Below are 15,118 nucleotides of genomic sequence, written 5' to 3' on the forward strand. Positions count from 1 at the left end.
CGCACGAGTACCTTGATTACTTGCATCCCTGAGTCTATCGAATACTTAGCAGGTTGGTAGAAATGAATAACAAAAGAATTGCTCGATGATAAATACTGACAATTTTATTAATACGAATACTATGATACATGTAAACAGACGTGTTTCGTCCGCCACTCATTATACAATTGTCAACTTGATCAAGGAACATACGAGACGACATTAATCGTACGTGTAATTACTATTCATAATATGTACAAATCAGATTGTAAAAATAATCTGTACAGTAATGATTCACGTATTTGTGAACACGACTAGTAATTAACCTTTTGTAAACAAGACATAGATGGTTGTCCTTTGCTGGCACGTGAATTAATGCGCCATCTTGCTCTTTGGGATCCACGTAGTCTATGGTATGGTCTTCGGATATATGACTCGTGTTAAATTGGATTATCACATCGAGAGCTCCGGCGTCAGAAGCGTTTAAATCGTCAATGTCTTCTTCCCGATCCGATTCCAAAGAACAATCTAAAGGATCGGACAAATAATCTCCAATGTCGGACACATCAGAATCGTCAGTATCTAGACTTCTAGCTAATTTAGGTGGCGATGGGTCTTCTATTGTCGATGAGAAGCCTTGCTGCGGTAAACTTTTCTTTCTCAAGCGTGGAGATTTCCTTTTAGTTATCTTCTTCAGAATATCATCTTCGTCAATGTCTTCATCCTCCTTGGTGCTCACTGGGGTATTACATCCTGATTCCGTGCTCTTAGTTGGTATCGACCTTTCTTGACCCTCTCTGCTACTAGTTTCCAATGAATCTTCATGCGTTTCATCGTTTCGACTTGAATGTTCATTACTGCTAGACTTTTGTTCGCTCGAAGTATCACTCCCATATGATTTATCGCATATTAACGTATAACAACCCGCAGACCATCTCTGAAGCTCTATTATCATCCTAGGGTTCATAGTTTCTTTTTCTGGTACTAGGTCTAATTCCGTGTATTCTTTTAGCAATTGGAACATCGTGATAGATTTAAATATATTGTAGAAATTTTTTAATAATTCGGGAAGGCTTTCTTCGTCTGCCACTTCGTAATTACAAACATCGGGTGGTCCAACTTTTTTCCAAATTATAGTGTCGGATAACAAATCTGTTACAATTTTCTCGTAAACATCGTCTTTCAAGAAATGGGATAAAAATGCGTATGATTGCTGTTCTATGTCGTGGTGAACTTCTTTAACTATTCCAGGGAATAAATAACATTCTGTTACCCAATCCTTCATAACTACTTGATCGTTTACTGGTTCTATATAATTTATTTCTACGTCTGATCTTGGTGATCTAGTATCTTCTTTAATTGGTCCATGAAACCAACCGTTGATCGACCAACGCGATTTATCGGGTGTAGTTACCTCAGCTACTTGATGATAAGAATTATTCGCAACTTCGAAAAATACAAGAGAATTATATTCTGGTATTAAAGATTTTGCAACATTTCTAGGTACTCCATTTTTATCTGTGTCAAATAAGTCCAGAGCTCCTCCATCTTTTTCAGACCAACTTTTGGAAAGGTACAATATAAAAGCAATTCTACGGTCACCCATATTGTCATCATGACATAGTAAATAATCTGTATCGTAATAGCAAGAACTTGACATAGATATTTTCTGATTAAGCTCTATTTTTGTATTCCGTTCCATCCATGTTGTTAAATCTGTTTCAAAAGTCTGATATAATAACTTTAAATATTCTGAGTCTATGTTAGCAAAGTCCTTGGTTTGTTCAAACTGATAAAGGTCTATGCTATTTCTTCTACTTTTAACATCCAACAATTCATTTTTTATCTCATCCATAAATTCTTCGCTGCAGATGAAGTTTGATATTCTGCATACTTTAAATGGCTTTGATATAATTTCAAGGTTCTCTATCTTCTGATCAGTACAGTTGTGCCAATTTTCAAAAAACAATTGCTGGAAGTCAGATGAAAAGATAAAATCAGAGATGATAGATTGCTTTAACTTCTTCACTTGCGGTCCTTTCTCAGCCATTACTCTGTACCTTCCTTGAAACGGTCAGTTAGAGAGTTCTTACTTATATGTTCTTATTCTATCAGTCTTTGTCCCTTAATTCTTTGAATCAACAATACATATTCTTTATTAATTTTATCTACAAATACTTTTAAAAATTTGTAAACTATATCACATTTTTCCGCGTATATAGACAGATATGTAGCATTACATGTTTTAACTTCGTGCATTCATCGTCTGTGATATTAAGTTTCCCGTGGAAAATACAAATTCTATTCGATCTTACGTTTTATTTCTCTCAAAACATTATCCTGGAAGGTTATCGCATTTCCATTCGGTTGTAACAGTCAATTAACAGTGATTGTTCTAATTAGATTTTTATTTACGAAACTAATATTTCATTCTTCGTTAAGATGTAGCGTCGATGATAGAAATATCACAGTTTGTCTAAATACACTCACCAGACGATGCGGTCCTTGCTTTTCGATACATGCGGCCCACGTGGTCGTTCGACCCGCACGTGTTCTGAAAGCAGTCGGTCGAAAAATCGATTAATAAAATCCAGCTTGCGCCATGATCGCATCGATTCTTTAAATAAACGATCATTCACCGAATTACATTACTTCTTCGACAATTACATACCAGAAATTGCACGTGTGTCCAAGTTTAGAGAATTAGGTCTGCCGCTCCGTATCACCACGCAGTTGCATTCTGCCCAGGGATCGCTACTACCGCTGAGGAAAACGTTGATTCGATCGAAACCAGGGACGTCCTGAATAATTTGTGAACCCTGGCCATAAACTATTCTCTTACTACGTACAATCGGTACAACTCGTGCTTAACCTTATTTCACACCGTCTGACGTCATAAATTTCCTATGATTCAATACCGCGATTATTTAAAATCTTTAAACTACGTGGAATTTTCATTTAATGTAATTTTAACCGAGCAATCACGTTACACGTATGATAAAGTTTATTTAATAGATTTTAAACACTGAATAAATTTAGTAACCTGTTGTAATACATCGTGAAATGTCAAGAAAAACATGAGAACGTCAATATCGTAGCTTTCTTGTTTTCTTTTAATTTGTTGTAGGTTATATACTTTGCTGTTTCTTATTGTGCCACGCGACACGTTTATTTTATTATAATTTAATTGCTATAATACATTGTTGAATCAAATCTACAATTTGTAAGCAATTATTCAAAGTTTAGTATTTCAAATTTTAATAAAATTATTAAAATATATAATTAAAATGAAGAACAACGATTATGGTTCGCGCATTTCAAAATATTGATATATAATTTCCCTGTTTTTTATATAAAATACTATATGAATTTAAGAATTTTGAGATTTCAGTAACTTTTCGAGATTCAAAATTTCGTGTGGGGAAATTAAAACATTTTAAATAGTCCGCGCGACAGCGCCAGTAGTTTAACGATCCGCCGAACAGTGTCGCCACGGACGGTCGTATCAAGATGGCGGCAGTAGTTCACGTTTGACGGATGCCGTTGGTCGCATGGAAATTCGGGGCACACCCTGAGCGTTAAATTGTACAAAGTGTGATATCGTCAGGCCGAATGTTCGATCATCGTGAAATCTTCGTATAAAGAACTCGCTGGCAATCCTGGAACTAGATAACACGACAACTTGCGCATACGTGAGTAACGAGCGAAACCCACATACACGCAGCGTGACAAGTCTCATCCTTTCAATATTTTATCCCTCGGGATCTGTCAACACACGGTCCTTTCCTCCTAAAGATGCACGTTGCCTACTCGTCGTCTGCCGATAAGCTTGATAATCAAAGGGTGGGGTTTTGTGGTTGAAATCGACGATGTAAACAGTCGGTTAGGATACTCAGTATCTTTCAGTCATCTTTTGTTTGTGTCGAGATCACGTTGTGCCGGGATTACTGGTGAAGCAGTTTTATATTATTATTATTATTATTCAAGTGGTGTCTAAAGTGTTCTAAAAAATCTCATCTCGATCGATAATATTTAGGTGTTATCATCGAAGATTCGTCCGAAGGCTATCTTCGATTCCAGTTTCTGCGATTCCCGTTTTATCCCCCCGATCTACTATCTTGGCCTTGAACCGGACTCTTAGTGCCCTACTGTAACGATTATGGCGTGAAGGAGCTTTCGAATTTTGAAATCCGCAACCGCTTGTCGAAACAGAGGTGAGTCAAGTGGGAATGTTTCTATTACACATCAGCCTCATTGTATTCAATTTTACATTTTATTTTATACGTTTTCTCCCTATCGTGTAATATCTGTCGAGATTCTTTCCGTCTGTAAGTGACTATCGATTGCCATAGGGAACTACGTTTCTCCCACGTCATACCTTATTTTTCGTCGACCAGTGCCATGTTTCTGTATCCACTAACGAATAACGAATGACTAAGATATTTAGGGAATACCATGTAGGAAGATAATTATATAATTTTATATTACTGAGAATTCGTGGAACTAGGAAATACAGGTGTTCAATTGCCTACGTGACAATTGTATGTTTTATAAAGTAGTGATCATTCAGATAAAATGGAATCGTGGAAGTTTCGAGTGACTTGCTCGCGATGAGGTAGGTCATTCGCCTTTTTTTTCTCCTTCGGTGGAATACCTTCGACGAGATGCCAAGTGGCTCGTTTAACGATTACGCCACTCGAACCACTAAGCTTGTCGATCGCAACATTAAGTGTACTGTTAAATTCAAAGTACGTCCATTAATGTTGCCGTGTGAATGTTCCTTATACACGGTGGTCTACCTGCTTAACACCTTACCGTGTCTAATTTGGACAGCATTTAACGATTTCGAACTATAACTTTTCTATTTCCGAATATTCTTCAACCTTGATGAGATCCAGCTGTCGTTCTAACCCAGCAAAGAACTTTAATCAGGAGTTATATGTTATATATTATATATCCAGATTTAAAAAGTTATAGCGTAAGAATTTGTATCTCAGATAAAATTATTTTCGTTAGCAATAATCGTCATAAATGAATAGAATTCATTTTTGGCTACTCGTTCCCATTATTGTTAACGAAAATAGTTTCTTTATTAGAAATAATCATTCTTTGGTTATTTTCGTCGATCGTTAATTTTTATTAATATTTGTAGATTAATCGTAACACTTATAGGTAAATATTTTTTAATCGTTTCATTTTTTGAAAAATTTCTTTATGATTTAACAATCACTGTCGTTCGTTTGAACAAAACTTACCATTGTCTTTTAATCTTGTCAAAAAGATCTACATGAAAAATCACATATATTGATACCAACTCTACCAGATTTTTCTAAAATATAAAAAATCTTCTAAGAAGAGAAAAATACGACTCGGTCGAAAGTGACGCGAAGGATCGGAAGAAAGGTCTTTGTTGCAAGTCGATTTTCATCATTTGTTCCCAGAGAATGAGAAATTCTTAAAAGAGGTATCCTGTCGGCCGATGTTGAAAATACGTCAAGACACCTGGTATACGGGCAAACCGTTACCTGTTTCATCGACGTGAAAAGGTTCAATCTATCCTCGTCCACGTAGCCGATTTTTCCCCTGAGGTTTGTATGTACTCGCGCTTAGCATACAGCGGTAAACTCGTACCCCGTTGATATTTTTCTTCTAAATGGGGTGACTTGGAGCGCGTAAGTCGGGACAGATTATAACATTGCGTGACTGGCGTAATTATCCTCACGTTGAACCCACCGCGCGTAGCTACGTACATGGCATTAAATTCCAGTTATCGACCTCGTAAGATAGTTTTTATTCCCATGGAATCGAATTAATTCGATTCGATCAACTGGTTTCTCCAGAGACAGAGGAACTCCATTAAAATTGGAGCAATCGCGATTATTTAATCTTTACGAAAAATGCAGATAGTACGCGTTTCGTTACATTAATATATATAATTAATAATAATTACATAACACGCGCGTTGACTAGTTAATTACGCAATTTACTCGGAGGTTACAATTTATCAAAGAACGTAATTTTCAATTTATCCTTCAGCTATGATTGTGCATCTGTTCAAGATTGAAAAAAAAAGCTTTTACATAAACCGTAGAAAATCGAATAGCGTTTATTGAAAGCGGTCGTAACGCGAAACAGTAATAATAATTTTGTAAGGACGTGGAACGGCGACACGCTCGAATACGTGGTTGGTCGCTGCGAAATATGCCAAGCGCGTTTCCTCTTTTCTACAGCTTAGAGAACACCACGTAGCGGCACTCGAATCGCTTATGGCATCGTTCGTCAGTAGAGTGCGACGGGATCGAAGACAACACGGCGTTGTCAAAAGAAATGGATATCATTGTCAGTGGTCGAAACTCATCGTGACTCTATCGATCGTCGCTAATCCTTGCTTTTACTTCTTACGGTATACTCTACTTTTCCGTCTTCCTCGCGATAAATCTCCATTATCGTACAGACCCGGTGCAAGAGAAAACTTCATTGTAAAAAGTGGAGCGCCATCCTCGTCCTGTTATAAACAGCACGTTCGTTCCAGCAATGATGTAAGTTTCACGATTAAAAAACTAGTCTCCTCAAGTTAATTTACATGCATTTTTGATTCGATGCACGTATCCGTAAGAGTTATTATAAACAGTGATACGATACCTCGAATAGAGTATAAGTCGAAAGAGGAAATACTTGGAAGACAGTATTTCTTATTTTACAATTAGTAAGAGTGAGTACGTTTTTATTGCTTTCTTCGTGATCTTTTAATTTCGTTAGTATTTCTTCTCCGCGACATCGTCGTTCTCTTGCTTTAAAATGTTAATTAAGCTAATATAATCTTGATGCAACATAGAAACTGTGACTAATTATATTTAAAAATAAAAGTTGTAGTTATAACGTTCTTGTTTCTGGAGGAACATGTACGAGAAAGTCTGTTTCGTCGGAGAAGCAAAGCGTTTGAAAAGCTGTACACGCTCTATCATTAAAACGGAAACAAAATTTTCTGCCGTAGTAATTGCAAACGATGAGATCATTCGAGTAGGTGATCCTCTAGCGACCATGGGCAGCGCACGGTTAGTATAATATAAGCCTGTCGTAGCTTAAGGGCTCGACAAAAGGATATCGCATTATTTTACGTAAACGTCATAGTGATGCAATTTGCTATCGTTTCCGTAGTATCAATTTGGCTCGATGAGAGAGCACAAGGATACTTTTGGATCACGAAAGCACTCTTATCGTTTCAAGATGAGTCGAATCGACCGCGTGGCCGAGCTGGTATCGTCGATACGAATGCAATAAAAGGCACTTGGCCATGGAACAGGCAGCTGCTGCATTCTCAGTTCATGCATTGCATCTGCAACGAACTGATTGTATTTCTTTTCTGCATCGGTGTCCCATGCGATTGTTTCGCATCTGTAAGAAATTTCTACAGGGTCTTCAATTTTATCAATTCCACTGTTGCGTGATTCGTTGATTTTCTACTTTGAATGCTAATTTGTAGGTAGAAGAAAGTGTACTTTAATGCGATATATTCGAACAAGGAGACGCGCTCTTAGATTCAAAAATATGTCTTTTAAAAATAGGTAATGGAACCATCGTACTCTGTAAAAAACCAGGGGCAAATGTTATATCATTGTTCCTAACAGGCTCTCTTTTCATCTTTAACTATTTCGTGGTTTAGCCTTTATAACCGAAACAACATACTTTTTAATAATTAAATGATATTAAAATCAGAATATCGACAAAGATGTGTCAATCGGTGCTTCAAGTATCATTTCAATTATCGTAGCATTCATTCTCGCGAAATATTGATTCATCGTGAGGTAGATTCCATCTGTGTTCTCTAATCTTGTTTAATCTTCTTTAATCGTGGTGATTCGAAAGTTCGCGAAACATTAGCAGAAAGTCTACAATTTCCTGAGTGATACAGGAAGTTCGTACAGTTCCGTGGGAACATTGTTTCGCCATTACTCTTGTGAAGATTAGAAGTGGCATCGCGTGACGTAAAGTAATGCGACCTATTTTCTCTTAGAAAAGCCTTGAGCGCTCCAATTTCCTTATTTTTTCTATTTTTCGCTTAACAAAGTACTCGAGCATTTTTGTTCACTAACTCTATTTTTTTTCCAGCATCTTGTGTTCTGCTAGAGTTCATAATTACAATGAACTAGGTCCCTGGTGCAGACATCGTGCTCGTTCAAAACCCCTGCTCTCCGCGTTGAGCTGTTCGTTTCACACGAATCGTGGTACATACCGGTTCTGGACGATCGATAAAAAGGATAGAGAACCGCAGATAGTTCGCACTCGACCATTTCTCCAAGAGGGAACAAAAACTTTGCTCGGACATTTTGTCCCAGAAATTCCTCCGTTCTGTTCTCGAAATTACTCATTGTCTTCGTTCTATCTTTGAATCATTGTATTACCGTTTCTTCCATGAGAGAATATATACGATGACTCAGACAAGTACTTGGACATTACCATAGGAAATTTTCATGTATATATCATACGTATGTCATATGAAACATTTTGCAACGATGATTAACGCTATAACGAGGCAGAACTGTTACGACTATATCGATATACTTTGAACTAAATCTAAAAATGTACATAATATTTAGTATGTATCTCGGAAATATCAAAAAAGTATTCGTTACTTTAATAAGCCACTGTATTCAGTGGATCGTCGTTAATCTTGTGCCAATTTATTGCTAAATACGTTTGTAGTAAATATCACGTAACTTCTATATACATTTACAAATTGCTTTCGAGTTTTACCAACATAATCATGCCACTCGCTTCACATTACAGTGCTAACGAAATATCCAAAATGTTTTATCGAACGCGTACAGCATACGCATGAAAGTTTCCGACCATAAATATTCGAAAACCTTGGTGAGCCATTGTATGCAAGCCACTGTAGCTGTAGCTGGCCCTCGTGACGAAGTATTTGCTGAAAGGTGTAATTTCATCGGATAGAAAGTTCCATCAACAGACGCCAGTTTGGCAGTTATCGATGCTACGTGTTCTGCTTTTACGGGATAATGATTCAATTAAAAGTACACGAAGGATTATCGTCGTAACCGTGGTAACGCGTGTTTTCTTCACCTCGTTGGTTCGTTATACGCTCGAAAAAGGCTACTTTTATTGTACAAACGAGCAAACATTTGGTTTGTTTGTTCGATATTTCGTACAGTTCGAGGTTTGTCGGTCGTGGAGAACGCGCTTTATTACATGGCAACCGTGCTGCGTTAGTATTTAATGATAGGATAACGGCGATGCGATTAAGTGAATGAGATCGTGGGATAACATCATTCACATTTTATCTTTGATCAGGTTATTGGCCTGCGAAACCTGGGCAGTGGAACCCTTTTCCGCAGGCCTACTTGATTTTATAGGCTGATCGCCATCTGGATTCGAAGCACGGCAAAACTTCCTTCGGCGTTTAACTTGGCCCGTTTGAATGCAAACGACATGTAAAAAAAGAAAAGAAAAGTAGCGATGGGCCGAAACATGGTTTACCTTTAACACTTTCACTTCTGTCGAGGCATACGACGCGTTTTCACGATCTGTTTGCACTTCTGTTTTCGTTCTAAGTAGCGGCAAAGTTTGTTGCAAAATAAAAAATTGTATTATGATTTTATAAAGAGATTTCATTATGGTTGGGCTATGGATTTGTCATGCTTTTACGGGAAATTCGTAGATACAAAAATGAAGATACGTAACATATGTAATACTCGATGTAATATTTCGTAGGCGAAACAATTTTCCAACTACGTTACATTCTTCCATTCCATTCGTGGAAATATGAATTTGCATAAATGTCAGCAGTTTAGCTGTGACTAATCGATGCACGTGGAAACAGAAAATGAACTGCAATCGGTCATGAAAGACTGCGTGCATTCTACAAGAAAGCTGTTTCTATCGAAATGAAATTTCGCCGAATTGGCCAACAACTTATTGACGTATAGATTGCATTGTTTCGATAACGCTGTTGACGCAACGGTTGCGTTTCTGTCTTCATAAAATATTCATTGCCGTTGCATTTTCACATTTAAAAGTGGAATATTACGTCACAGTAGTAGTTATGTATTTCCGTTCATAAATAAATGACACACGCAGGGACCTTTAAGAATTGTTATTTAGCCTTAAACTTACGTAGAGAAAGTGTATAAGTATTTTACGTATTTTTGCATTTTTCTTTTTTTTTTTTTCATATTCAGATTTCCCATAAAAGCGCAAAAGCGTATCTACCGATACGAATTTGCATATCATTCCAGAAGAAAGAAAATGAAATTCATCGACAGAGAAAATTGTTACAATCTACAAAACTGGATGACAAGCGAATCGATCGCAAAATAATCGACGCACGATTAACATTTTAACACAGTAAAGAGAACGGGTTCGAAGTTCATTCTACACGAGGTTACGACCGTTGAAAACGTGGGAGAACAACGTGGAACACTGATCGATTTTATGCCCGCTAGCCGGATTAATATCTGGAACGTAACAGGTTCTTTTATGGTGACCCCTTCGGTCTCGCCTCCTCGTATAATTTATCGCATTCGCGTGGGCGTATACAGGCTCTCGACGCACAGGCAACCTGCATCCCGAGTCGCTTTCCCTTTTTCGGAAATCCGGCTGCCCGCTTCCCTCCCCTGGCCCTAAACCAATGAAAGAAGAACAGAGACGACAGAAGGAAAGCCCGCGACGCACATCCGGCTCTTTCGTCGGCCGAATATTCTTTCAACGGCCCCGTTTTTCCCGCACGAAAATAGAATACCGGCGTCGCTGCCCTCCAGGGAATCCCCTGGGGTGCATTTTCCCCGTCCTCAATGGCGGGAATTTTAATTGAAAAGCGACGAGATTGACGTAGACTCGTTAGCGTCGGCCACCGCAATCTTGATCGAATCACGAACGCTAGAATAGAGAAAAATAGTAAATTATTCTACGTGTAACGTCGTTCTTTAACGTCAACTTTCAGTGACGAAAAATTAGTTCTTCTGTAGATATGTAAATTTAAAAAAAAAAGATAACAATACATTTCTCTCTGTGTTTTTCAAAGAGTGCTTTCTTAAATTGTACCGCATGTTTCCAAAGCAGTCGGAGATATTTTTCATGTTTAAAAGAGTCATAAAATGAATTTCAATGAAGAATATTTCTGACTCTATGTCTTGTATGAATTTAGAAGAGGCGGTACGAATAGCTAATGGTTTGAAAGTTAAAATAGAGCTTCGATGGTTCGAAGTACAAGAAGAACGAAGTTGTACGAAATTATCTGTATTTAAAATTTTATGTAATTAAGCAGCTAAGGAATACGAAGTGTTCGTAATATCGAAAAGAAGCTGCTAATGATGAAAAATAGTTCAGTTGAATAGGTGATGAGTTCGTATAGAGCAAACTGGTATGCGAGGAAACACGCAGCTGCAGACAATGTGCACTAATGAATGATAATTAATCGGTGCCTTCAAGAGCAATGATTACAGCTGCGCCGGTAGTAATTTACGATTACAGATTATATTTGACGCTGGGATAGCTCGTGTAGTGTACAATCATGACCCGATTACGAGTTCGTCGTATATTTTATAATCGTTGGACGATCGTAAAAACAAAGTGTTCCCTTCTGTCGTCTATCCTGTTCAACCAGCTGCGAATCTTAATAGTCACATTGTTTACTGTCTATTGTTCTTCTATTATTATATATTTAATTCTAAACATATACAAGGATACGGTTTTGTTTTTTACCTATACGATGGCGAATATATAAATAGGGAAATACTTAAATTCATTTAATCGCATTCTGAAGAATTTTGTTTTTATTTTTATTATAAATATAGGACGACGTTCAAATTGATTATAGAGATTTTTCCTATTTACATTCTCGTCATTGTACTTATCGTTAGTTAATAGCTCGATATTGCACGCAATGTTTAGTACCATCGTCATATAGCAAACGATCGCGCACGAAATAACAAAATTCTCTCATTCATTAACACGTATCATCGACAAGAGACGCGTCGACACACTTGCACGCAATTTCGAAATGACACAAGTGATCATTGCCCTGTGTACCTTTTCATCGCAATTCGATGATTCACCGTTGGCGTTCAGCCAGCCTTCGTTTTTCCATAAATCATGCGAGAACAAGGAATGAAAACGAGCGCGTGTGTTTCCCACGGAAACGGTCGAAACTTTCGTGGATCTCTCCTCGTTAAGAGCCGGTCGTCGGAAGTTCCGCGAATTAGCATCATAAAATGCTATGTCACGTGCCTGGTCTCGATTTATCCTGACGAAATTTGGAATTTTAAACTGGGTCGCTCGATCTCGTCCATATTTTAAAATTTAGCTGAGAGACTCGAGTTTTGTCCCGAATAAAGCATAGGACAAAGTAACCGATTCAAATTTATGCAAGTTTCCTTCTTTTTTGTCTAACAAATTTCCGTGTACGTTGAAAAGAAGATAGCCTTGTTGACTGGATTCTGGGTCGCGAACGCGAGCCCACGCTCAATTTATGCACGTTCCTATCAGAGGCTGGAAAGAAGCTCCAATTGACTCTAATTTTTCGAGTGTCTTCGTTAAAATTATTCCTCTCAGTTCGTGTCTCCTGTGGGGAAGAAGCGTTTCGAAAGCGATGGTCAGAATCGTATCGAGCCGGAGCGAGTAGACTAGTCGACGATCAAAATGCACGTTCGAAATTAATCTTTTCATGGTAACGAAATTTCTATTCTATGTCGTACGTGATTACTAAGAAACTAATCGATCATATGTTATACAATCATGTATAATTATGTAACTGCAATCATATATCCGTTCATAGCTTTAACGCTAAAATATAGAAAACAAAATATAATTAATATTCAGAATCTCTGCAAGCTAATATTATCAGTTAAGGGTATACTCTGTCATAATTTATTTTTTAAAAAAACGTGCTGTTGATAGATAAAACAGAAGCTTTACGTTCGCCTAATACGTGCAAACGTTCCGAACGTGAACCAACTAGAAAGTAATTAACTCTCGCGGATCATATTAATAACGGTGCACATCGGTGTTGGCCGGTCGTTATGCATTCTTCCGTTGCACGTGCAACCGGGTGCATGCCTTTTATTTCCTGTCCTGCATTTCGCGCGAGAGCACCTCCACGGGAGCCTCGCCATTACGATTCTTGGTAAAAATAAGCTCGCGCGAGCAACATTCCCCGACCGATTTCCAAAAGTGACTGACCCCGAAAGTCGACCCCTAAATAAATACGGATTTATCTCGTCGTTCGTCGCCAACAGCTTGCTCCGAGGAATTTATGCGCCGCTATAAAAATCTCCGTTAAAATCAAGTTTACCAAGAGGAATATCCAAGTGGTCAGCCATTTTGCGGCGAATCGCATGCAGTTTGAAACTGTCCACGATGTTCTCTCTCCCTCTCTCGATATCTATCGTCAGATAACACGGTTCTTGGCCTGTTACGCGCTATTTATAGCTTATTTTCAATTCCCGTGACGAGCTATTGTCACGATAATACGATACCATTGGAAGTCCTACTTTGGAAAAAAAAAATAGTGGATTTAAAATATGAAGCTTTAGATTTGACGATCCGTGCTTTTGAAAGATGCAGATCCCTATATATATATATATATATGCTATTGTTCATTTTAAGATTCAATTTTTCATCGCTTCGTATTTTGCTATCTATATATAATCGCAATAACGAAGAAGAAGAAGATAATTCGGATCTTTTGCCAAATTTCTGATTGAATTACATACTATCGAAAAGATGCGAACGATGCTGATGTTTTATATTAGGTCGTCCGAAAAGTTTCTTTCGTTTTATAAGGAAATAATGGATACACATTTTCAGTTTTATATTATTTCATCGAATTACGTATGATCCATTTTGTTCTATCAAAATAAAGATCACAACGTTCGACAGATTAGATTTCATGTTTGTACAAAAATGCGTTGTTGTAAAAGACATGTCTGTAAAAGAAAGACACTTTTCGGACGACCTGATATTTCAGATCCATGGTATCTTCTTTCCATAATACTCAGCAAATTTCGCCTCGATCGGCCATTATTCGCCATCATTAAGAAGATTATTCGTGAGAATTATTCGCTGTCGATCCGAACGACACAGCGGAATTTTAGTATCGGGGTGAAAGTCGGAACGAACGGTAATGAAATCGCTGCAATCGGCACCGAGCTTCGTTGTTTCCGCGTTTCGTCGCGCCCTAAAAAGCTACTCGTCCGTCAAGGAAGTATATTTTTTCTCGCACTCGAGCAGAAGAGAGTTGTTTGTTTGAGCTTCCGTTGAGATACGACGAGAGAAGATCGAAGGGAATAATCGTGTCTTTTTCCGGGGCTACGGGCCGCGACTGTTAATGCACGCTCCTCTACGTCCTCCCCTGCTGTTAATCGTTATTCCAACCGCGTAGCGAAACAATGCTTGCGATTTCCGCGCGCTGCTTCATTAGAATCGTTTAGGCAACGCTCACGATATATTGTCTTGGTAATATCGAATCGACGTCGCTTCCTCCGTCACGAGGATTCGTGCCAACCGCAGTTCCTGTTCGTCGAATTACGATTACAAATTTTTCATTTCTTCAAATCGGTGGTCGTAAGAAAATTCTAATAGCGAAGCTAATTACTAAGATAGTATGAGTACACGTATAGTAGCTCACGAATATATTTAAGTATATTTGAAAAATATTTGGAAATTTCATTAGCAACGTAGTGAGACTCGACTATCGTGCGGTGTGACGACGATCATCTATGTATTTGGTAATAATTTGAATAACGAAGGACAATTTGTCATTTACATGACAGTACGTGGATGTACGACATATCGTGGTTAGGAAAGTGAAGTTTCTACGTGTAATTCTAATTCGATGACCAAGGACTGTACTGAAGATCACCGTATCGTTAAAATTAACGAGCTAGATAGCGAAGAGCATTGACTTGGTTTAATGTCCAACGATCTTAAAACGGCATGAGATGGAAAGTAAAAAGTAAAAACTTTCTTTCTTACGTTAAGTGCACTTTGTGCACATATTTGCCAGTCTACGACACATCCACCTACTTGCACCGTTGTAAAACGAGTCACGTTCTACGAAGGATGTAATTTTCCAGTGGTTTGTTTGTCAAAGAAGAAATTCGTTCTATACCAATGCTAGACG

The 15,118-nt window shown here is 38.0% G+C and overlaps 2 protein-coding genes and 1 long non-coding RNA gene across 10 annotated transcripts in view; 2 read left to right on the top strand and 1 right to left on the bottom strand.

The window, feature by feature from the left end:
- LOC122574197 overlaps positions 1-15,118 on the top strand; it is a 42,453-nt gene that overhangs the window by 6,831 nt on the left and 20,504 nt on the right. The gene's annotated exons all lie outside the window — the stretch shown is intronic.
- LOC122574200 (prolyl 3-hydroxylase OGFOD1) overlaps positions 79-15,118 on the bottom strand; it is a 28,888-nt gene continuing 13,848 nt past the window's right edge. The window contains exons 2-4 of one of the 2 annotated variants that reach the window (XM_043741486.1): positions 2,651-2,883; positions 2,470-2,533; positions 79-1,951 (exon numbers count right to left, since the gene is read on the bottom strand). In XM_043741486.1, coding sequence (XP_043597421.1) covers positions 221-1,834 — 1,614 coding nt within the window. In that variant the 5' untranslated portion in view covers positions 1,835-1,951; positions 2,470-2,533; positions 2,651-2,883 and the 3' untranslated portion in view covers positions 79-220. Of the gene's footprint in view, positions 2,534-2,650; positions 2,884-15,118 lie in introns of both variants that reach the window. The other variant, XM_043741485.1, reaches the window with a different exon arrangement.
- LOC122574208 lies at positions 3,300-7,456 on the top strand. 2 transcript variants are annotated; one of them, XR_006318940.1, is made up of 6 exons: positions 3,300-3,671; positions 4,016-4,193; positions 5,421-5,567; positions 6,210-6,518; positions 6,974-7,034; positions 7,138-7,456. It is a non-coding gene; the product is annotated as an uncharacterized LOC122574208 (long non-coding RNA). The 2 variants fall into 2 exon arrangements; XR_006318941.1 differs by lacking the exons at positions 6,974-7,034; positions 7,138-7,456 and adding an exon at positions 6,847-6,940 and having other exon boundaries at positions 3,303-3,671.

The sequence above is a fragment of the Bombus pyrosoma genome, linkage group LG13 (genome assembly GCF_014825855.1).
Source record: "Bombus pyrosoma isolate SC7728 linkage group LG13, ASM1482585v1, whole genome shotgun sequence".
Lineage (NCBI taxonomy): Eukaryota > Metazoa > Arthropoda > Insecta > Hymenoptera > Apidae > Bombus > Bombus pyrosoma.